General features: G+C 42.2%; 1 protein-coding gene across 1 annotated transcript; it reads right to left on the reverse strand.

Annotated features, from left to right (window-relative positions):
• Positions 1 to 16843: 16843 nt before the first annotated feature.
• LOC118356448 (transcription elongation factor A protein-like 8) lies at positions 16844 to 17712 on the reverse strand. Its single transcript, XM_035725185.1, has 2 exons — positions 17672 to 17712; positions 16844 to 17597 (listed from the first exon to the last, which is right to left on the reverse strand). The coding sequence occupies exon 2, from the start codon at positions 17555 to 17557 to the stop codon at positions 17204 to 17206; it is 354 nt and encodes a 117-aa protein (XP_035581078.1). The 5' UTR covers positions 17558 to 17597; positions 17672 to 17712; the 3' UTR covers positions 16844 to 17203.
• Positions 17713 to 24520: the final 6808 nt, after the last annotated feature.

Consider the following 24520-nt stretch of genomic DNA (forward strand, 5'->3'; position numbering starts at 1 on the left):
AATTCCTGTATGAGTTCTAGCAGTTTTGGGGTGGAGTCTTTGGGTTTTCCACATACAGTATCATATCATCTGCAAAGAGTGAGAGTTTGACTTCCTCTTTGCCGATTTGGATGCCTTTGATTTCTTTTTGTTGTCTGATTGCTGTGGCTAGGACTTCTAATACTATGTTGAACAGCAGTGGTGAGAGTGGACATCCCTGACGCGTTCCTGACCTTAGGGGAAAAGCTCTGAGCTTTTCCCCATTGAGAATGATATTTTCTGTAGGTTTTTCATAGATGGCTTCTAGGATATTGAGGTATATACCCCCTATCCCTATACTCTGAAGAGTTTTGATCAAGAAATGATGCTGTACTTTGTCAAATGCTTTTTCTGCATCTATTGAGAGGATCATATGATTCTTGTTCTTTCTTTTGTTAATGTATTGTATCACATTGATTGATTTGCGGATGTTGAACCATCCTTGCAGCCCAGGGATAAATCCCACTTGGTCATGGTGAGTAATCCTTTTAATGTACTGTTGGACCCTATTGGCTAGTATTTTGGTGAGAATTTTTGCATCCATGTTCATCAAGGATATTGGTCAGTAATTCTCCTTTTTGATGGGGTCTTTGTCTGGTTTGGGGATCAAGGGAATGGTGGCCTCATAAAACGAGTTTGGAAGTTTTCCTTCCATTTCTATTTTTTGGAACAGTTTCAGGAGAATAGGTATTAATTCTTCTTTAAATGTCTGATAGAATTCCCCTGGGAAGCCATCTGACCCTGGGCTTTTGTTTGTTGGGAGATTTTTGATGACTGCTTCAATTTCCTTAGTGGTTATAGGTCTGTTCAGGTTTACTATTTCTTCCTGGTTCAGTTTTGGTAGTTGATCCATCTCTAGGAATGCACCCATTTCTTCCAGGTTATCTAATTTGCTGGCATAGAGTTGCTTGTAATATGTTCTTATAATTGTTTGTATTTCTTTGGTGTTGGTTGTGATCGCTCCTCTTTCATTCATAATTTTGTTGATTTGGGTCATTTCTCTTTTCTTTTGATAAGTCTGGCCAGGGGTTTATTAATCTTGTTAATTCTTTCAAAGAACCAGCTCCTAGTTTTGTTGATCTGTTCTACTGTTCTTTTGGTTTCTAGTTCATTGATTTCTGCTCTGATCTTTATGATTTCTCTTCTCCTGCTGGGTTTAGGCTTTATTTGCTGTTCTTTCTCCAGCTCCTTTAGGTGTAGGGTTAGGTTGTGTATTTGAGACCTTTCTTGTTTCTTGAGAAAGGCTTGTATTGCTCTATACTTTCCTCTCAGGACTGCCTTTACTGTATCCCAAAGATTTTGAACAGTTGTGTTTTCATTTTCATTGGTTTCCATGAATTTTCTTAATTCTTCTTTAATTTCCTGGTTGACCCATTTATTCCTTAGTAGGATGCTCTTTAGCCTCCATGTATTTGAGTTCTTTCCGACTTTCCTCTTGTGATTGAGTTCTAGTTTCAAAGCATTGTGGTCTGAAAATATGCAGGGAATAATCCCAATCTTTTGGTACCAGTTGAGACTGATTTGTGACCTAGGATGTGATCAATTCTGGAGAATGTTCCATGGGCACTAGAGAAGAATGTGTATTCCGTTGCTTTAGGATGGAATGTTCTGAATATGTCTGTGAAGTGCATTTGGTCCAGTGTGTCATTTAGTCTTTAATTTTTGTTGATCTTTTGCTTTGATGATCTGTCCATTTCAGTGAGGGGGTGTTAAAGTCCCCCACTATTATTGTATTGCTGTCAATGTGTTTCTTTGCTTTTGTTATTAATTGCCTTACATAATTGGCTGCTCCCATGTTCAGGGCATAGATATTTACAATCGTTAGATCTTCTTGTTGGATAGACCTTTTAAGTAGGATATAGTGTCCTTCCTCCTCTCTTATTACAGTCTTTAGTTTAAAATGTAATTTGTCTGATAGAAGGATTGCCACCCCAGCTTTCTTTTGGTATCCATTAGCATGGTAAATGGTTTTCCACCCCCTTTCAATCTGGGGGTGTCTTTGGGTCTAAAATGAGTCTCTTGCAGACAGCATATGGAGGGGTCTTGTTTTTAATCCAATCTGATAGCCTGTGTCTTTTGATTGGGGCATTTAGCCCATTTACATTCAGGGTAACTATTGAAAGGTATGAATTTAGTGCCATTGTATTGCCTGTAAGGTGACTGTTACTGTATATTGTCTCTGTTCCTTTCTGATCTGTGCTGCTTTTTGTCTCTCTCTTTGCTTAGAGGACCCCTTTCAATATTTCTTGGAGGGCTGGTTTTGTGTTTGCAAATTCCTTTAGTTTTTGTTTGTCCTGGAAGCTTTTTATCTCTCCTTCTATTTTCAATGACAGCCTAGCTGGATATAGTATTCTTGGCTGCATATTTTTCTCGTTTAGTGCTCTGAAGATCTCATGCCAGTCCTTTCTGGCCTGCCAGGTCTCTGTGGATAGGTCTGTTGCCAATCTAATGTTTCTACCATTGTAGGTTACATCTCTCTTCTTCCGAGCTGCTTTCAGGATTTTCTCTTTGTCTCTGAGACTTGTAAGTTTTACTATTAGATGTCGGGGTGTTGACCTATTATTATTGATTTTGATAGGGGTTCTCTGTGCCTCCTGGATTTTGATGCCTGTTTCCTTCCCCACATTAGGGAAGTTCTCTGCTATTATTTGCTCCAATATACCTTCTGCCCCCCTCTCTCTTTCTTCTTCTTCTGGGATCCCAATTATTCTAATATTGTTTCGTCTTATCGTATCGCTTATCTCTCGAATTCTGCCCTCGTGATCCTGTAGTTGTTTCTCTCTCTTTTTCTCAGCCTCTTTACTTTCCATCATTTGGTCTTCTATATCACTGATTCTCTCTTCTGCCTCATTTATCCTAGCAGTTAGTGCCCCCATTTTTGATTGCGCCTCATTAATAGCCTTTTTGATTTCGATTTGGTTAGATTTCAGTTCTTTTATTTCTCCTGAAAGGGTTTCTCTAATAACTTGCATGCTTTCTTCAAGCCCAGCTAGTATCTTTACAGTCATGAATCTGAACTCTAGGTCCGACATCGTACTAATGTCCGTATTGAGTAGGTCCCTGGCAGACGGTACTATCTCTTGTTCTTTTTGCTGAGGTGATTTTTTTCGTCTTGTCATTTTGTCCAGAGGAGAATAGATGAATGAGGGAACAAAATGCTCACAGGTTAACAACGTCCCCAGCAAATATACTGTATACAAATCAGAAAAGACCTGAAACCAGGGGAAAAGAAAGGGAAAGAAAGAAAAAAGAAAGAGAAAAGAAACAAGAAAAAAAAAGAAAAAGATTAAAAACAAAAATAGAACAATAAAAAAACCGAATATGATCAAATATGATCAGGCTAGTGCATAGATCAGTGCCACACACTAGATTTTGGGCGTATTTTGTTCTGTTAGAAAAAAGTGCCTCCTAAAATTTTAAAGGAAGAAAGACTTATATATGTACAAAATAAGGGTTGATACAATGAAGGGATGGAAGATGATTGTAAAGATGAAAGTTACAAAGGATTTTATAAAAGGAATTGATGCGATAAGAAGTTGTTTGAAAAAAGAAAGAAGATTAAAAAAAAAGGGGGAGGGAATGTGATCAGGCAGGAGACTAGAACAAAGCCATACACTAGTGATTTAGGGTATATTTTGATCTGTTAGAAGAAACTGTATCTCAAAATTTTAAAGAGAGAACAACTTATACATATATGCCAAAAATAAGGGTAACTACTATGAAGGGAAGAAATATGACTCTAAAAATGAAAAATAAAAAATGTTTTTTTAAAAAAAGGGATTGATAAGATGTTGGTTGAAAAAGGGAAAAAGAGAAATTAAAAAAACAGTTAAAAAATTAACTTAAAAAAACTATTGAATCATGGTAAAAAAGCCATGAATTCTATGTGCAGTGTTCCCCTAGCGCTGGAATTCTCCCGTTCTCCTTGATCGGTAAACTTGGTCTTGTCTTGCTGGCTGTTCGTGCTGATCTTCTGGGGGAGAGGTCTGTTGCTGTGGTTCCCAAATGTCTTTGATGGAGGCGGAAACGCCCCGCCCTTGTCGGTCCCAGCTAAGCAAGCTGCTTGGGTTTGCTCTCCGGTGCTTTTGTTCCCTGCAAGCTTTCCACACGGCTTTGGAGGACGACAGTGAAAATGGCGGCCTCCCAATCTCCGCCCGGAGGAGTTGAGAACTCAGGGCCCCGCTCCTCAGTGTGCCCACAGAGAAAAGCAATCACTCCCATCACCCCGGTCTCCAGCCGCACTCCGTGCTCACCCGGCCTGTGACCGAGTGTTTCTATCTCTGGCACCCGACCCCGTGTGGAGTCTTCAAACCCAGTAGATCCCTGTGGTGCGCTCCTGCGCCACTCCTCCCGGGGGAGGAAGAGGAGTCTCCCCGGATCTGCCGCTTGTTGGGTTCCTGCTGGAGGAGCAGTGGCCCGACTGGGCCGCGGATCACAGTTTATGGCCACCCCGAGCTGAGAGCCCGCACCTCGGCTCCGTCCTGCAGCCGGCTTCCCCACTCCGATACCTGGGAGCTCTGCCGCACTCAGGCACCCCCGGTCTTTCTGTGACCCCGAGGGTCCTGAGACCACACTGTCCCGCAAGGGTTCCATCCCCCGCTTAGCCACTGGAGCGACGTCCCTCCGCGGAGCCGACTTCTAAAAGGTCCGATTTTGTGCTCTGTGGCTCTATCACTTGCCAGAAGCGGCCGACAGAGGCCCCCCCCTCCCCTGCCATCTATCCTCCGGAATATTGCCTCGGATTCACTTCTCTGCACATCCTACCTTCCAGTAAGTGGTCGCTTCTCTGTTCAGAGAGTTGTTGCTACTCTCCTCTTCGATCTCCTGTTGAGTTCGTAGGTGTTCAGAATTGTTTGATCCCTATTCACCTGAATTCCTGAGACCAGACGAAATCCAGGTCTCCTACTCCTCCACCATCTTGCTCCGCCCCTTCCTTCCTTCCTTCCTTCCTTCCTTCCTTCCTTCCTTCCTTCCTTCCTTCCTTCCTTCCTTCCTTCCTTCCTTCCTTCCTTCCTTCCTTCCTTCCTTCTCTTTTCTTTCTTTCTTCTTTCTCTCTTTTTTTTAAGATTTTTAATTTATCTTAGTGTGTGTGTGTGCATGGGGTGGGGGGAGGGGCAGAGGGAGAGAATCTGAAGCGGACTCCTTGCTGAGCACAGAGCCCGAGGTGGGGCTCAATCTCACAACCCTGAGATCATGATCTGAGCTAAAACCAAGAGTTAGATGCTTAACTGACTGAGCCACCCAGAGGCCCCTCAAGTTTTTTGAATCGCAACTCACCTAGGAACTACTGTTTACATTATAACCCAGTGTACACACACACACACACACTGCACACGTGTGCATGTACACACATATTGGTGAGGAAACAATTTAACAAAAATAGTAACTGCCTTTAGTATGACGAATTCTGGTACTTTTGGTTCTACTCTATGTTTTATTATTAGTTTTTATTTTTTTTTAAAGATTTTATTTATTTATTTGACAGAGAGAGACACAGCGAGAGAGTGAACACAAGCAGGGGGAGTGGGAGAGGGAGAAGCAGGCTTCCTGCCGAGCAGGGAGCCCGATGTGGGGCTTGATCCCAGGACCCCGGGATCATGACCTGAGCCAAAGGCAGACGCTTAACGCCTGAGCCACTCAGGTGCCCCTTATTATTACTTTTTAAATGCTGGTCTTGACCCACTACATTTATTTCATGATCCTCAACTGGCTCTCAACCTGCATTTGAAAAACAGTAATCTAGTTAATCTAGTTGAACCCACTTATTTTACACGTGGGGAAACAGGCCAGAATGGGAAGAACTCAATCAAGGACATCCAGGGAGTTACAGCTGAACAGACCTGGTTCCAGACTGATGTTGACGGACATGGCCAGTGGTGAGATGACTGTCCCTCTCAAAAATGTATGGGAATCAATAGCTCTGTTATATGCTAGCAATAACCAATTAGAAGTTTGTTGCAAAAAATATCCAATTTATGATGGCAACACAAGCCACAAATAATTATGAATAAACCTAACAAGAAATGTGCAAGAATAGTGTGAAGAAAAAATGCTAACTTTATTGAAAGACTTAGAAGAACCACTGAATACATGTAGAGACAAATGTTTCCTCATTTTTAAGACCCAATAGTATAAATACATAAATAAATATTCTTCAGTAAGGAAAGCCTGGGTGGCTCAGTCTGACTCTTGATCTCAGCTCAGGTCTTGATCTCAGGGTCACGAGTTCAAGCACTGCGTTGGGCTCCACGCTTGGCATGGAGCCTACTTAAAAAAATTATTCAATTAATCTATAAGTTCAATTCAATCCCAACTAAATCCCAACAAGTTTGTTGAGGAAAGTTCACATGGGAAGGAAAATGCACAAAAATAGCCAAGACATTTTTGAGAAAAGATTGAAGAAAATTGTCCTGTTGTGTATCAAAATATTATAATATAGAGTATTAAGGTGGTTCAGGAATCAATATATAATAATGAAGCAAAATGCAGAATTCAGGAGCATGTATATAGGGAATGTAGTTTATGATAAAGATGACATTTTGTAGCAAAAAAAAGATTATACAACATATTTTTTAAACAAAAAGGGCTGAAATTTAGGAATAAATAATGTTAAACTCCTATGAGGGAGAAAAATATTCTGGAGGAATTAAGAAACTAAATGTAAAAATTAACAAAACTTTAAAGTATTTTTTAAAAAATCATCTTGAGGAGGGGAAGACCTTGCTTACCCCAGAAACAAGAAACAAGTGGAAAAATTTGACTTTAGTCAAAACTATATAGTTCAAAATTTCTATAAAATGACAGATGCTATTGACAGTTAAAAGAAGTGACACGTCATAAAAATATTTTCAAAGAATTAATATCTAGACTATATAGAGCACTTTAACAAATCAGTAAAAAACAAATGAAAATGTCTAAAGAATATGAACAAGTTATTTATAGAAGATGGACACATGACTTGTAAACATACAAAATGATGTCACCATCACTAGCAATCAAATTAAATGCAAATGCAAACAACGAGACAGTCCATGATGATTGGAATCACTTAAAGTGATTGATAATAGCTGTGATTGACAAAGATGCAGGAAAATGGGCACTCACTTATGGGTGGCAGTGTAAATCAATGTCAAAAGGTAAAATTCTCATACTTTTCAACCCAGCAATTTCAGTACTGGGATCTATCAAAATAATTACACGTGTATAAAGATGTATTAAGAAAGATGTTTGTTGCAACTCTTCTTGTAATGGTGAAATAAGTGTTGGAAACAACCTAAACGTCCATCGATACAGAAGTGAATAAATAAAACATGATCCATCCTGTGGTAAATTGTAAATCTGGTCACAAATCCTTCCCTTCCCTGCATGTATGCTCTTAAGATGAGCTGTTGCCGGTGACCCTGACAAAAGTTAGAGTCTGTTTCTCCACCCTTTGAATCTAGTTTGGCGACGTGACTTCCCTTGGCTAATGGTTCATGACACACTCAGAGGCTTGAAAAGCGCTTGCATATTGGGGCCTGTTCTCTTGCTGCCCATGGAACCCTGACACTGCTGTGTGAGGGAACCCGAGCCAGCCTGCTGGAGGAGGGGAGGCCATGTGGAGAACTGGGGCACATTGGCTGCCTCCAGGGTATGGATGAGGCCATCCTAGACCATCCAACCTCTAAAAGACCTGCCTGCTGGCCACAGGTGCATGAGAAAGCTCGTGAGAGATCAAACTGGATCAGACCAGAAGAACTGTGCAGCTGGTCTTTTTAAACGGCTGTTTTGTAGCAATAGATACTGATACCCGTCCATACATTGAAATACCATGGAGCAATTTGAAAGAATGAGGTGAATCTGTGTGTAGTAGTAGACTGACATGGAAAGCTCGCTGAGACAAATTAGGAAGAAAGAACCAAAGACCTTGTAATTCTAGAAGCTGTGCCACAGCCTTCCAGTAAGTCCCCTTTTCTCCTCTTAAGCTAGCTATTGTTGGTTTCTGTTGTTTGTTGCCAAATAATTTTATTCCTAGATGTCCCTGGTAAAATAAATTTGGAAAACCCCATGTAAAATAGTTCGCTTTACTGCAGGATTTGTCAGTGAATCCTTTCAAAAGGGGTAGTGTGTGCAGCTGTCCCATTGTTCTTTGACATTAACACCCTTCCCACCTTGCCCTACTGTCCCAAGAGATTGGTGGTCTGCTTATACAGACACACTCTGGTAAACTCTGTCCTATTCATACTTATGACAAATGAATGTGGCCATAAGGATTCTGCCATTTCCACTGGCCATTTTGCTGGAAGCCTTTCTCATTTGTGTTTTGTGCTGTGTCAGCCGTCCCACTTTCTACAAATTTGTTGCCAGGAACCCATTATAATAAAAGTAAATAGAAAATGGTCTCTGCTTTTAAAAAAAAAAATTCCCCTAATTTTCCCCATTAATATTATTCCTCATGTAGGTGCATAATTATCCCTTTATCCCGTGTGCCACATATCAGGGCAAGGTGATCTGTTTCAGAAAATAGAACCAATTCACATACTACCCTACACAGAACTTGGTGAGAGAATCATATTTGGGGGTAAGTCGCTTCTTGGTTTGCATGGCATTGGCAGAGAAGTTATTAGCAGAGAGATACAAGGACTCGGAACACTGGGCTGGGAGGTATACCAGCCACTGGACCAGGCTGAGCCTCAGGCTGTTTAGTTTGTCCATAAAAAGAGGATGATAGGGGCGCCTGGGTGGCTCAGTTGGTTAAGCGACTGCCTTCGGCTCAGGTCATGATCCTGGAGTCCCAGGATCGAGTCCCACATCGGGCTCCCTGCTCAGCAGGGAGTCTGCTTCTCCCTCTGACCCTCTTCCCTCTCGTGCTCTCTATCTCTCATTCTCTCTCTCTCAAATAAATAAAATCTTTAAAAAAAAAAAAAGAGGATGATAATAGTGTTCCTATCACAGGGTCATTCTGGTGCTCAGATAAATTCATAGGGGTGAAAGTGCATTATGAAGGACAAAGCTCTGTATCTGTAGGTATCAGCCTAGGCTGTCTCACTTCTAAGAGGCAGAAGCCCACCCTGACCTAGCTAACACAAAACAGGAATTTGTGTATTTGCATAAATAAAATATCCATAAATATCCACGAGGATTTTAGCTCTAGGGAGGGCTGGCTCCTGGGGGTTTCACCAATACTATCAAGATCTACTTCTCTCCATTTTCCGTACATTTACTGTTTTGACTCTTACCAGAAGAGGGGATATGAATTAATAAATATGCCCATGAAAATGAGTGAGAGGTTCCACAGTCCTCACCACTTATGTCAGGCCTTTGCTGACTGATGATACTTGCCATGGACTTGGGCCTGTGAGCTTAAGACCCAAAATTACATTCGGTGTCAGGAAGAAAGGAGCTGTCAGTCCAACTTAGTCCTCCTTCCCTGAATGCTGGTTTCTAACCAATTCCTTTTCTTCTCCCATCAGGAAATGAGGGTGCTGGGCATATGAAAAACAACTTCTTATTTGGGGAGGTGGATAGGAAACACCCATTAGGACTATACTTAGTAAACACGGATGGAACTGAATTTGATGCTCTCATCTAGCCACTGGCTCAAGTTGGTAGGTTCATGAGTCATCTGTAAAGGAAGGGCTTTTGGCTTTCCATTTAAGGGAAAAGATAATTCCACTGCTGGAGAAAGGAAGGATGAAAGGAAGGGAGGGAGGGACAGACAGAGGGAGAGGAGCAAGAAGCAAGGGCAGGGGAGTCATAAGGGGCTGAGGGTGCCTGCAGAGTCCTAGGCAAGCCAGACTGGAGGGAAGGCAGAGGATTTTCCCGAACAATTCCCTTTTCTTCATGCCTTCTCTGCTCCTCCAGGTTTCTGTGGATATCAGTTTCCAGTTTTTAAACTTATTTTTATGACTATAAACATTAAATGTGGTCATTGCAGATAAGAGAAAGCACAGAAAACTATAAAGAAGCTGAAAAGCACTCCCTGATCCCACTGACTGTGACCCAAAGTTTGAAGAAACCAGGCCTAGAGACCCAGCATGACCCTGGACCTGCCTGTCTCTGATCTCCTCTTTCTACTCCCTGTGCTCACTGCACTCCAATCACATTGGCCTTTGTCCTGCCCAGGCCTGCCTTTCTGCACAGCCCTTGTCCTGCTGCCTCGAGTACTGTCTGCCCTGCCCCATCGGTTCCTGGCTGGCTCTTTCAAATCTTTAGGTCTTCAGTCAAATGTCGAAAACCCAACTCTTTCCCTGCCACCCAGTCACTTTCTAACATCACTGAACTTATTTTTTATAGTCTTTATAACTACCCACATGTACATTCTTTCCCCTTTTTTTGAATTTTTAGTAATGTACTTTTAAAGTTTTAATTGCAGTATAGTTAACATACAGTGTTATATTAGGTGTACAATATAGTGATTCAATAATTCTATACATCACCTGGTGCTCATCACAAATGCCCTCCTTCATCCCCATCACCTATTTCACCCATCCCCCCACCCCCGCCCCTCTGGTAACCATCAGTTTGTTCTCTAGAGTTAAGAGTCTCTTTCTTGATTTCTCTCTCTTTTATTCCCCTTTGCTCCTTTGTTTTATTTCTTAGATTTCTTAGATTTCTTAGATTCCATTAATGCGTGAAATCATATGGTATTTGTCTTTCTCTGACTGACTTATCTCACTTAGCATAATACACTCCATTCACATCATTGCAAATGGCAAGATTTCATTCTTTTTTAAGGCTGAATAATTTTCCACCATGTCTATATCTATCTATCTATATCCCATCTTCTTTATTTATTCATCTATCCATGGACACTTGGGGTGCTTCCATAATTTGGCTATTGTAGATAATGCACCAAGATGCATATATCCCTTTGAATTGGTGTTTTTGTATTCTTTGGGTAAATACCCAGTAGTGTGATTTACTGGATCATAGGGTAGCTCTACTTTACATTTTTTTGAGGAACCTCCATATTGTTTCCCACAGTGGCTGCACTAGTTGAATTCCCACCAAAAGTGCAAGAGGGCTACTTTTTCTCTACATCCTCACCAATACTTGTTGTCTTGTGTGTGTTTTGATTTTAGCCATTCTGACAAGGGTGAGGTGACATCTTATTGTATTTGCGTTTGTATTTGTATTTGTATTGTATTTGCGTTTCCCTGATGATGAGTGATGTTAAACATCTTTTCATGTGTCTGTTGGCCATCTGGATATCTTCTTTACAGAAATGTCTGTTCATGTCTTCTCCCCATTTTTAAATGGATTAGTTGTCTTTTGGGTGTTGAGTTGTATAAGCTCTTTATAGTTTTGGATACTAACCATTTATTGGATATTTCATTTATAAATATCTTCCCAGCTGTACATTCTTTATTGGTTCACTTGTTTAATTGTGGTTTTCCCCGACTGAAATGGAAGTTCCATGAGAACAAGGACATCCATCACTGTGTTGTACCTGGCACATAATTGGTACTTAATATTTGTTGAATGACTGATAAATACTTCTTGCTTCACAAAGCTTTTCCATATACATGAACTTGAACTTGTATAATCTCAGTTAAATAAGGGAATGGATTATGAAAATCATTTTCTAAGTTAAGGAATGAAGGCTTAGAGAGGTGGTGGAACCTGTTTGATGTTACAAAGCCTAGAACTCAGGCATCATCATATCCAGTTCACTGTGGTCATTGTGCCTCCTTGATGCTATGCTTTAAGGTGAAGATGAGGGTTTTTCTATTTGCTTCTTTTCCTCTCTTGGCCTATCTTCCCCACCCAAAGGAGAAACTGATGACTGGGTGGTTGGACCTTTTCACAAGGAGGCTTAGTCATCTTTTTGCACAGTCTTGGACAGAGGGCCTTTAATGAACTTGATGTAAACAGCCCCATGAGCAGCAGGAGAGCTGAAGGAGGAGGAAAATCTTGAACAGATGTCTAGTTGCTCATGGGGCGAGTCAACCCACAAGGTCAAGCCTGTCTTAGATTCACTGATCTTTGTGAAAGTCCTTGTCAGGGGATAATCAGTTCTTTCTAGCAAATTGCTGGATCTTGGCATAATGTGGCAGTGGGTTTGTTCTTGACTTGTCCAGTGGTGCAGAACCTGTCAGTTGATGATTCAAACAGCCCTCTCTACATTCCTTTTTACTCACCAGCACTCACTTCCACTTATACAGGTGGAAACATCCAGGGATGCTTTGTATGTGTCCTTTGTGACATGGGTATGTGACCTGTCCTGGCCAATCACATCTTTTTTCTAAAAGTTTTTTATTGTTATGTTAATCACCATACATTACATCATTAGCTTTTGATGTAGTGTTCCATGATTCATTGTTTGTGCACAACACCCAGTGCTCCACACAGAATGTGCCCTCTTTAATACCCATCACCAGGCTAACCCATCCCCCCACCCTCCTCCCCTCTAGAACCCTCAATTTGTTTTTCAGAGTCCATCATCTCTCATGGTTCGTCTCAACCTCCAACTTACTCCCCTTCATTCTTCCCCTCCTGCTATCTTCTTTTTTTTTCTCAACATATATTGCATTATTTGCTTCAGAGGTACAGATCTGTGATTCAACAGTATTGCACAATTAACATTGCTCACCATAGCACATACCCTCCCCAATGTCTATGACCCACACACACCCTCCCTCCCACCCCCCACCACTCCAGCAACCCTCACTTTCTTTCCTGAGATTAAGAATTGCTCATATCAGTGAGGTAATATAATACATAATACAGTCTTTCTCTGATTGACTTATATCACTCAGCATAACACCCTCCAGTTCCATCCACATCATTGCAAATGGCAAGATCTCATTCCTTTTGATGGCTGCATAATATTCCATTGTGTATACATACCACTTCTTCTTTATCCATTCATCTGTTGATGGACATCTTGACTCTTTCCACAGTTAGGCTATTGTGGACGTTGCTGCTATAAACATTGGGGTGCACGTACCCCTTCGGATGCCTACATTTGTATCTTTGTGGTAAATACCCAGTAGTGCAATTGCTGGATCGTATGGTAGCTCTATTTTCAACTGTTTGAGGAACCTCCATACTGTTTTCCAGAGTGGCTGCACCAGCTTGCATTCCCACCAACAGTGTAGGAGGGTTCCCCTTTCTCCGCATCCCTGCCAACATCTTTCGTTTCCTGACTTGTTAATTTTAGCCATTCTGACTGGTGTGAGGTGGCATCTCACTGAGGTTTTGATTTGGAGTTCCCTGATGCCGAACGATGTTGAGCACTTTTTCATGTGTCTGTTGGCCATTTGGATGTCTTCTTTGGAAAAATGTCTGTTCATGTCTTCTGCCCATTTCTTGATTGGATTATTTGTTCTTTGGGTGTTGAGTTTGATAAGTTCTTTATAGATTTTTGGATACTAGCCCTTTATCTGGTATGTCATTTGCAAATATTTTCTCCCATTCTGTCGGTTGTCTTTTGGTTTTGTGGACTGTTTCTTTTGTTGTGCAAAAGCTTTTTATCTTGATGAAATCCCAATAGTTCATTTTTGCCCTTGCTTCCCTTGCCTTTGGCGATGTTTCTAGGAAGAAGTTGCTGCGGCTGAGGTCGAAGAGGTTGCTGCCTGTGTTCTCCTTTAAGATTTTGATGGACTCCTGTCTCATGTTTAGGTCTTGCAACCATTTGGAGTCCATTTTTGTGTGTGGGGTAAGGAAATGGTCCAGTTTCATTCTTCTGCATGTGGCTGTCCAATTTTCCCAACACCATTTGTTGAATAGACTGTCTTTATTCCATTGGACATTCTTCCCTGCTTTGTCAAAGATTAGTTGACCATAGAGTTGAGAGTCCATTTCTGGGCTCTCGATTCTGTTCCATTGATCTATGTGTCTGTTTTTGTGCCAGTACCATACTGTCTTGATGATGACAGCTTTGTAATAGAGCTGGAAGTCCGGAATTGTGATGCTGCCAGCTTTGCTTTTCTTTTTCAAAATTCCTCTGGCTATTTGAGGTCTCTTCTGGTAAAATACAAATTTTAGGATTCTTTGTTCCATTTCTTTGAGAAAGGTGGATGGTATTTTGATGGGGATTGCATTGAATGTGTAGATTGCTCTAGATAGCATTGACATCTTCACAATGTTTGTTCTTCCAATCCATGAGCATGGAACGTTTTTCCATTTCTTTGTGTCTTCTTCAATTTCTTTCATGAGTATTTTATAGTTTTCTGAGTACAGATCCTTTACCTCTTTGGTTAAATTTATTCCTAGGTATCTTATGGTTTGGGTCAATTGTAAATGCGATCAACTCCTTGATTTGTCTCTCTTCTGTCTTGTTGATGTATAGGAATGCCACTGATTTCTGTGCATTGATTTTATATCCTGCTACTTGACTGAATTCCTGTATGAGTTCTAGCAGTTTTGGGGTGGAGTCTTTGGGTTTTCCACATACAGTATCATATCATCTGCAAAGAGTGAGAGTTTGACTTCCTCTTTGCCGATTTGGATGCCTTTGATTTCTTTTTGTTGTCTGATTGCCGTGGCTAGGACTTCTAATACTATGTTGAATAGCAGTGGTGAGAGTGGACATCCCTGCCGCGTTCCTGACCTTAGGGGAAAAGCTCTCAGCTTTTCCCCATTGAGAATGATATTTTCTGTAGGTTTTTCATAGATGGCTTCTAGGATATTGAGGTATATACCCCCATCCCTATACTCTGAAGAGTTTTGATCAAGAAAGGATGCTGTACTTTGTCAAATGCTTTTTCTGCATCTATTGAGAGGATCATATGACTCTTGTTCTTTCTTTTGTTAATGTATTGTATCACGTTGGTTGACTTGCGGATGTTGAACCAAACTTGCAGCCCAGGGATAAATCCCACTTGGTCCTGGTGAATAATCCTTTTAATGTACTGTTGGACCCTATTGGCTAGTATTTTGGTGAAAATTTTTGCATCCATATTCATCAAGGATATTGGTCAGTAATTCTCCTTTTTGATGGGGTCTTTGTCTGGTTTTGGGATCAAGGGAATTTTGGCCTCATAAAACGAGTTTGGAAGTTTTCCTTCCATTTCTTTTTTTTTTTTTTAATTTATTTATTCATGAGAGACAGAGAGAGAGAGAGAGAGAGGCAAAGGGAGAAGCAGGCTCCCAAGGAGCAGGGAGCCCGATGCGGGACTTGATCCTGGGACCCTGGGATCATGACCTGAGCCGAAGGCAGACGCTTAACCATCTGAGCCACCCAGGCACCCCCATTTCTATTTTTTGGAACAGATTCAGAATAGATATTAATTCTTCTTTAAATGTTTGGTAGAATTGCCCTGGGAAGCCATCTGGCCCTGGGCTTTTGTTTGTTGGGAGATTTTTGATGACTGCTTTAATTTCCTTAGTGGTTATAGGTCTGTTCAGGTTTTCTATTTCTTCCTGGTTCAACTTTGGTAGTTGATACATCTCTAGGAATGCAGCCATTTCTTCCAGGTTATCTAATTTGCTGGCATAGAGTTGCTCATAATATGTTCTTATAATTGTTTGTATTTCTTTGGTGTTGGTTGTGATCTCTCCTCTTTTATTCATGATTTTGTGGATTTGGTTCATTTCTCTTTTCTTTTTGATCAGTCTGGCCAGGGGTTTATCAATCTTGTTAATTCTTTCAAAGAACCAGCTCCTAGTTTCGTTGATCTGTTCTACTGTTCCTTTGGTTTCTAGTTCATTGATTTCTGCTCTCATTTTTATTATTTCTCTTCTCCTGCTGGGTTTAGGCTTTCTTTGCTGTTCTTTCTCCAGCTCCTTTAGGTGTAGGGTTAGGTTGTGTATTTGAGACCTTTCTTGTTTCTTGAGAAAGGCTTGTATTGCTATATACTTTCCTCTCAGGACTGCCTTTGCTGTATCCCAAAGATTTTGGACAGTTGTGTTTTCATTTTCATTGGTTTCCATGAATTTTCTTAATTCTTCTTTAATTTCCTGGTTGACCCATTCATTCTTTAGTAGGATGCTCTTTAGCCTCCATGTATTTGAGTTCTTTCCGACTTTCCTCTTGTGATTGAGTTCTAGTTTCAAACCACTGTGGTCTGAAAATATGCAGGGAATAATCCCAATCTTTTGGTACCGGTTGAGACCTGATTTGTGATCTAGGATGTGATCTATTCTGGAGAATGTTCCATGGGCACTAGAGAAGAATGTGTATTCCATTGCTTTGGGATGGAATGTTCTGAATATGTCTGTGAAGTCCATTTGGTCCAGTGTTTCATTTAAAGTTTTTATTTCCTTGTCGATCTTTTGCTTTGATGATCTGTCCATTTCAGTGAGGGGGGTGTTAAAGTCCCCCACTATTACTGTATTGTTGTCAATGTGTTTCTTTGCTTTTCTTATTAATTGCCTTATATAATTGGCTGCTCCCGTGTTAAGGGCACAGATATTTACAATTGTTAGATCTTGTTGGATAGACCCTTTAAGTAGGATATAGTGTCCTTCTTCATCTCTTATTACAGTCTTTGTTTTAAAATCTAATTTGTCTGATAGAAGGATTGCCACCCCAGCTTTCTTTTGGTGTCCATTAGCATGGTAAATGGTTTTCCACCCCCTCACTTTCAATCTGGGGGTGTCTTTGGTTCTAAAATGAGTCTCTTGCAGACAGCATATTGATGGGTCTTGTTTTTTTTTTTTTTTTATCTGTAATAATTGCCAGTTTTATTCCTCTGGCTAAGAGATCCAGAGGTAATGAGGTTTACATTTTTTTTAATAGTTCTTCCATCAAGAGTTTAGGTGCCCCCATTGCCCTTAGAAGCTGGTTGCAAATTATTTAACTCTTACTTATAAAACTTTAATTCTTTGTGTGTGTGTGACATGTGTTCATGAAAAAATACATATAAGCAAAAGGAAAAAAGCTAACGCCACACAGAAATAAGCAGTTACGTTTCTGATATATGTATGTATACACACACGCACACACGCACACACAAATTTGGGATTTAATCCTACATATATGAGCTGATACTAAATATATCGCTTTGTAACCTGTTATGTTTTACTTCACAATATATAATGAATATATTTTCATGCAAATGTGTGAAACTTTCCAATTGAAAAACAGACCTGGAGAATGGGTCAAAATACAAAATCCAGTGAGATGCTGATAACAAGGAAACTACCTAAAACAAAATTCCACCAGATGATTAAAGTAAAACGAAGGTCAAAGATACATCAGAAAACGCTAACAGAAAGAAAGCAGGGGCCAGATTTTAATATCAGACAAAAAAAGAATTCAAGGCCTAAAGCACACAGGGTAAGGACGGCTGCGTGAATGTCTTTGCTTCCAATGCATCATCACAAACTTGTTTCTTACTCTTCTTATCTCTTCCCTAAGCCTTTCCAACTCATCTACTCCTCTTATCATTTCTTCAGGGTCCAAATGCCTCACAGGAGTGTCCTCTTTAAACCCCTGGCCAGGCTGGGTCAGCCCTCCTCCAAGATTTCCTTCTGCTTCCTGGCTTACACCTTCTTCGGAAGGTTGAGGATTTCCTTCCGCCTCCTGTGGTACATCTTCCGAAGGGCGGTCGGCCTCGGTCTTTGGCATGTTCTGTGGTTTTCCTTCATTTTCTTCACAAGACTTTTGCATGTTGAGTATTTTTCTGTTATTTCTTTTGAATAAATTAATCCTGCAGGGATCCAGGGGATTTTCCTGCCTCCTTCCCTCACTCGATTTGTGTCGCGCCCAAAAGACCAAAGAGTCCTGAAGAGATCCGAAGCACTTTTCTCCTTCTCCAGCAATACGGAGCTCGATGGGTCTTGTTTTTAATCCAATCTGATAGCCTGTGTCTTTTGATTGGGGCATTTAGCCCATTTACATTCAGGGTAACTATTGAAAGGTATGAATTTAGTGCCATTGTATTGCCTGTAAGGTGACTGTTACTGTATACTGTCTCTGTTCCTTTCTGATCTGTGCTGCTTTTTGTCTCTCTCTTTGCTTAGAGGACCCCTTTCAATATTTCTTGGAGGGCTGGTTTTGTGTTTGCAAATTCCTTTAGTTTTTGTTTGTCCTGGAAGCTTTTTATCTCTCCTTCTATTTTCAGTGAGAGCCTAGCTGGATATAGTATTCTTGGCTGCATATTTTTCTCGTTTAGTGCTCTGAAGATCTCATGCCAGTCCTTTCTGGCCTGCCAGGTCTCTGTGGATAGGTCTGTTGCCAATCTAATGTTTCTACCATTGTAGGTTACAGATCTCTTCTCCCGAGCTGCTTTCAGGATTTTCTCTTTGTCTCTGAGACTCGTAAGTTTTACTATTAGATGTCGGGGTGTTGACCTATTTTTATTGATTTTGAGAGGGGTTCTCTGTGCCTCCTGGATTTTGATGCCTGTTTCCTTCCCCACATTAGGGAAGTTCTCTGCTATTATTTGCTCCAATATACCTTCTGCCCCTCTCTCTCTTTCTTCTTCTTCTGGGATCCCAATTATTCTAATGTTGTTTCATCTTATCGTATCTCTTATCTCTTGAATTCTGCTGTCGTGATCCTGTAGTTGTTTCTCTCTCTTTTTCTCAGCCTCTTTACTTTCCATCATTTGGTCTTCTATATCACTGATTCTCTCTTCTGCCTCATTTATCCTAGCAGTTAGTGCCCCCATTTTTGATTGCACCTCATTGATAGCGTTTTTGATTTCGACTTGGTTAGATTTTAGTTCTTTTATTTCTCCAGAAAGGGTTTCTCTAATAACTTGCATGCTTTTTTCAAGCCCAGCTAGTATCTTTAAAGTCATGATTCTGAACTCGAGGTCCGACATCGTACTAATATTCGCATTGAGTAGGTCCCTGGCAGATGATACTACCTCTTGTTCTTTTTACTGAGGTGATTTTTTTCATCTTGTCATTTTGTGCAGAGGAAAATAGATGAATGAGAGAACAAAATTCTAACAGGTTAACAACGTCTACAGCAAATATAGTCTATACAAATCAGAAAAGATCTGAAACCAGGGGAAAAGAAAGGGAAAGAAAGAAAAAAGAAAGAGGAGGAAATAAAAAAGAAAAAGATAAAAACAAACAAAAGCAGAACAAAACAAAACAAAAAAACAGAACATGATCAAATATGATCAGGCTAGTGCATAGATCAGTGCCACACACTAGCTTTTGGATGTATTTTGGTCTGTTAGAAGAAAGTGCCTCCTAAAATTTTAAAGGAAGAAAGACTTATATTTGTACAAAATAAGGGTTGATACAACGAAGGGGTGGAAGATGACTGTAAAGATGAAAATTATAAAAGATTTTATAAAAGGAATTGATAAGATAAAAAGTTGTTTGAAAAAAAAAAGAAGAAGATTTAAAAAAAAAGAAAAGAAAAGAAAAGGGAGAGAATGTGATCAGGCAGGAGACTAGCACAAAGCCATACACAAGTGATTTAGGGTATATTTTGATCTGTTAGAAGAAACTGTATCTCAAAATTCTAAAGAGAGAACAACTTATATATATATGCCAAAAATAAGGGTAACTACTATAAAGGGATAAAATATGACTCTAAAAATGAAAAATAAAAATGTGTTTTTAAAAAGGGATTGATAAGATGTTGGTTGAAAAAAGGACAAAGAAAAATAAAAAAAAACAGTTAAAAAATTAACTTTGAAAGACTAATGAATCATGGTAAAAAAGTCATGAATTCTATGTGCAGTATTCCCCTAGTGCTGGAGTTCTCCCGTTCTCCTTGATCGGTAAACTTGTTCTGGGCTTGCTGGCTGTTCGTGCTGATCTTCTGGGGGAGAGGCCTGTTGCCGTGGTTCCCAAATGTCTTTGATGGAGGCGGAATTGCCCCTCCCTTGTCGGTTCCGGCCAAGCAATCTGTTCAGGTTTGCTCTTGGGAGCTTTTGTTCCCTTCAAGCTCTCGGTACATCCTTGGAGGACGAGAGTGAAAATGGAGGCCTCCCAATCTCCACCTGGAGGAGCTGAGAACTCGGGGCCCCGCTTCTTAGTGCGCCCCCAGAGAAAAGCAGTCACTCCCGCTCCCCGGTCTCCGGCCGCACTGCGTGCTCACCCGGCCTGTGACCGAGTGTTTCTATCTCTGGCACCCAACCCCGTGTGGAGTCTCCAAACCCAGCAGATCCCTGCGGTGCACTTCCGCGCCACTCCTCCCGGGGGAGGAAGGGGAGTCTCCCCGGCTCTGCTACTTGTTGTGTCCCTGCTGGAGGAGTAGTGGCCTGACTGTGCTGCGAATCACAGTTTATGGCAACCCCGAGCTGAGTGAGAGCCCATGCCTCGGCTCCGTCTCTGCAGCCGGCTTCCCTGCTCCGATACCTGGGGACTCTGCTGCACTCAGCACCCCCGGTCTTTCTTGACCCCAAGGGTCCTGAGACCACACTGTCCCGTGAGGGTTCCGCCCCAGCTTAGCCACTGGAGTGACGTCCCTCAGTGAAGCCGACTTCTAAAAGTTCTGATTTTGTGCTCCACGTCTCTATCACTTGCCAGAAGCGCCTGACGGAGGCCCCCTCCCCCGCCGTCTATCCTCCTGAATATCGCCTTGGATTCACTTCTCTGCACGTCCTACCTTCCAGAAAGTGGTCGCTTCTCTGTTCAGAGAGTTGTTGCTACTCTCTTCTTTGGTCTCCTGTTGATTTCATAGGTGTTCAGAATGGTTTGATCCCTATTCAGCTGAATTCCTGAGACCAGACGAAATCCAGGTCTCCTACTCCTCCGCCATCTTGCTCCGCCCTCCTGGCCAATCACATCTTAAGGGAAGTTTCTTGGGGAGAATGGGACCTCCTAGGAAAGAATGTAATCCAATCCAAGATAATAGAGGGTGGAAGGGAGGAGAAATTGTCTGTGTGGTGATGTGATTCCTTGGAGATACTTCAGCTGTCTTACAACTATGAGGGGAACATCATCATTTTGGTGAGGACAGCAGGATGAAAAGATGGAGAGAGGTTGGACCTTAATGACCTCATTGAGCCACTGAACCAATCCTTGAAACTTCCTCCAGATTTCTTGGAAAATGGGAGAATAAATATCTTTTTTTGTTTCAGGTATTTTTGGTTGGATGTTCCCTGCCAAACTTGAAACAGCTAAAAGTATCTTAAAGAACATTTCCAATTTCATCTCAGAGAGTCCTAGATACAAGTTGCTGTTATTAACATGGAAACTGGGTTTTCCTAGACCTTTCCCAACTGTAGACTGGCTGCGGTCCTATGAATGGTAATAACCAGTACTTTTTCACCAGTTCTGGTCCTCACCAACATGGAGCAGCACCTCCTGTAGTCACAGTCTGCCTTTTATCCATCACAAAGTCTTATTCAGTTATTTCTTATGGTGTATGGGGCTGTCTCAGGTGAGTTCAAGAACCAGTCCCATGTTTTTTCTGCTTCACCTCCTTTGTTGTATCTGCTTCTTGTGAAGCCTCTTGATGGTATGCCTTCTCATTGTCATCCCTCCTTTTTGATGTGAAAGAGCACTGAAATGGGAGTAAAGAGACTTGCTTCCTATTTGGACTATGCCATTGACAAAATGGCCTTGGATGAACCCCTCTTCCCTTCTAGGCTCCAAGCACTATCTGGACAATGATGAGGTAGGTGGATGATATCATCTGTGAGGTAGTGTCTTAGCAGTGAGGTGCTGGGATCCCAAACTCCTGTCCTTAGAGCTTAGGTCTGCAGTGTGTGCCAGCTGGGAACACAGCCCCTATGTCACCTCCTAGGCTGATGCATGGACTCAGGCTCTGCCTTCATCTGCCATGCCAGTGGGCAGAGCCAGGGCCTGCCAGGAGCCCCCTAGAGGTGGGTGTTTGCACTGAGGAGTTTTGCTTCTGCGTGGGGGGCCTGAGAGGTGGTGGGGAGGGAAATGTGTGGGCAGGTGGCTCCTCCTCTACAGTGAAGTCAAGGACATGGCCACCTATCTGTGCTAGGAATGCATATGCTAGGAATTTTACCTTGTCAAAGTTTCATTCTAATACAGACCTGCAGATGGAGTAGGCTGAAGGGAGACGACAGAGAAGGGAGCACACCGGGCAGAGGGAGTAGCATGTGTACAATGGCCCTGTGGTGGGGGAGAGTATGATGTTTGAGCACCGGAAAGAAGTGTGAGGGAGATGTGGAGATGGGCTGGAAGAGGCAGAAAGTAGCATGTACAGGGTCCAGCTGGCCATGGTCAGGATGTTGAACCTATCTGTGAGACCAGTGGGGAGGCTCTGAAAGGCTTGAAGCAGAGGGGTATGACTGGACCTGTAGTATGGCTGCAGCAAGGAGAAAGGGTAGAGAAGAGCCCAGGTGGATGTGTGGTTCTGGGTGGGAGGCTAACATAGTCACTTGGCTAAAGGTGATGGTACAGAAACTAGACTGGTGGAGAGGGGTGGATGGACTTGAAATATAGATAGGAGGAAAAGCCATTTGGAACTGATTTGGCTGCAGAGGGTGAGGGAAAAGGAGGTATCAGAACTAAATCCTTGATTCTGGATACTATAGCTATGTGAAAGGTGATATTATTGGCAAGATGGGGGAACTCTGGAGGAGGACAGGTCTACAAGGATGATCAAGTTCAACTCGGATATAATGAACTTTAAGTTCATTTGAGACATCTAAGTAGAGTTTTGTTAGTGGGTTTAGTGGATCAATCCAGGCTTGCAAGCTTTGCTGGCTGTAGCGAGGCAATTGTACCTGAATTTGAGAGCAGCGAGAAGACTTTAAAAGGGTTTAAGCTGATGGGAACCTGCTTTTGGCTTCATTGTGAGAATAGATTGGAAGAGAGCCAGAAAGAAGATGTGGGGATCTTTGGAGGTGAAGGTACTTTTTGAGTGCATGGCAGTTGCAGCATGGATGCTAATGGGGCCACTGAGAAGAGGAGAAGCAAGGGGGAGTCACTGGCTCCTTTCTCCTATGAAATGTGGGCAGCCTTCCCTTCTGGACCTGGGCCTCCCCATTGGAAAGGAACACCTCCGTCTGCATAGCCAGGCCACCTCAGGCTTGGGCACCCCAGGTTGGGATTGCTGCACCTGCTGCCCTCCAGGGCTCTCTCAGGAAAAGATTAGTGTTTCTGTTGCAAGAGAGGCCAGAGTCTCTGCAGGACCAGGGAGAGGCCCCTTTGCTCACCTGCATCCAGGGGAAAGGACTGCAGTTTGCATGAAAGAGGCAGGCAGCAGTATACAGATGGCAGCTCTGTAATTGCATGTCTGTGCCTCACAGCTCCTGGAGCACTGCATCTGGGGGCTGCTGGGTCCCAACTGGCCATAGAGGGAAGCCAGCTCCAAAACAGGTACAGACTTCAGACTCAGTTCCAGGGAGACCAGGGCTGGGAAGGGCTGGCTTGCCTATGGTTCCTTCCTGAACCTACATGGAAGGGCTGGGTGGGAGGTCCAGTCCTGCCTAGGGATGCAGCCTGGGGTAGCGGTTACACTGGGTCCCTCGTTGACGGTTTCTGTCAGTGTCTGTCAACTGTTACTGCTCCAAGAGAAGAAAAGTGTAGAAATTAAGTTAGTCTTCAGAAACATTATAAATTTGATAGAACAATTTTAATTGCTTATATAAAAAACGGGCTTGTATTTTATAGGTTTTTGTGTTTTTATTTCATTTTTCTAGAAATTCACTTTTATTGTGTATTACAATAGTGTCAGTCTGCCGACAAATGGGAAATAAAAATGAACCATATGTAGTGTGAGAAGAACTGGTCTAGGTGATCTTGGGCAGCCACTTCCTTCTCCAGACCTCAGCTTCTCCATATGCGGATAAATGCTGAGCACGTTTGGAGGTTCAGGGGAACTTTTGGCTCTGAATCCTTATTCGCTCATTCTCTCACTCAAGCACGATTCATTGGGCATCTGCTTTGTGCCAGACACAGTATGAGAAGTTCAGAATACAATGGCAAGAAATAGCAGAAGTGGCCCCTGCACTCTGGCAGTCAGATGGGAGAAAAATTAGGGGCACATATGAGAGAATAGTTAGCGACACACTGGTAAGTGCAAGGAAGGAAAAGATTGGATCAACAGAGGAACTTGTCCTACCCAAAGGTCCAGCACAAGATTTCCTGAAGTGATGTATGAGCTGGAGTTGGACAGAATTGTAGGAAATGATTAGGTAAGGCATCTGCCTCTCAGGATCTACTTTCTACCCTTCCCCATCCTGCTCGGTGCCCAGGTGGGACTGCCTCACCAGGCTTTTGCTTCCAGCTGGGTTTGGCCACTGGGAGGCATCCCCCAAAAATGAGTGCGAGGCAGCAGAGTGAGGTCATGGTACTTATTCCTCTGTCTCCCTCCCTGCCTGGGGGGGGGGGTGGTATTCCTCTACTTGTGGCTTCTGTGGCAACCACAAGACAGACCTCTGACTGTGGAAAGCTTAATAAACTGGGGGCCCTAGTTTCTGTACTCTGAAACCCACTCCAGCATTGCACCAAGGCCATGTTTTGCATGGACTGCTCCCAGTCAGTGGCTGTGGAGTAGGGATACTAAGGCATTCCTGGGAGATACAGGACTTCTCTGTTGCCTAATTTTGGCTAGAGGGCTCCCTGATAACCTTGACAAAACTTCTTCAATCTGTACAGTTTAGGATGGTCCTACCTATCATTCCTTCCCTCTTTATTTGGGGTCAGATTTACATCATGTCTGATCTTTCTCCCAGCCTTT

This window comes from Zalophus californianus, chromosome 17 (assembly GCF_009762305.2).
Source record: "Zalophus californianus isolate mZalCal1 chromosome 17, mZalCal1.pri.v2, whole genome shotgun sequence".
Lineage (NCBI taxonomy): Eukaryota > Metazoa > Chordata > Mammalia > Carnivora > Otariidae > Zalophus > Zalophus californianus.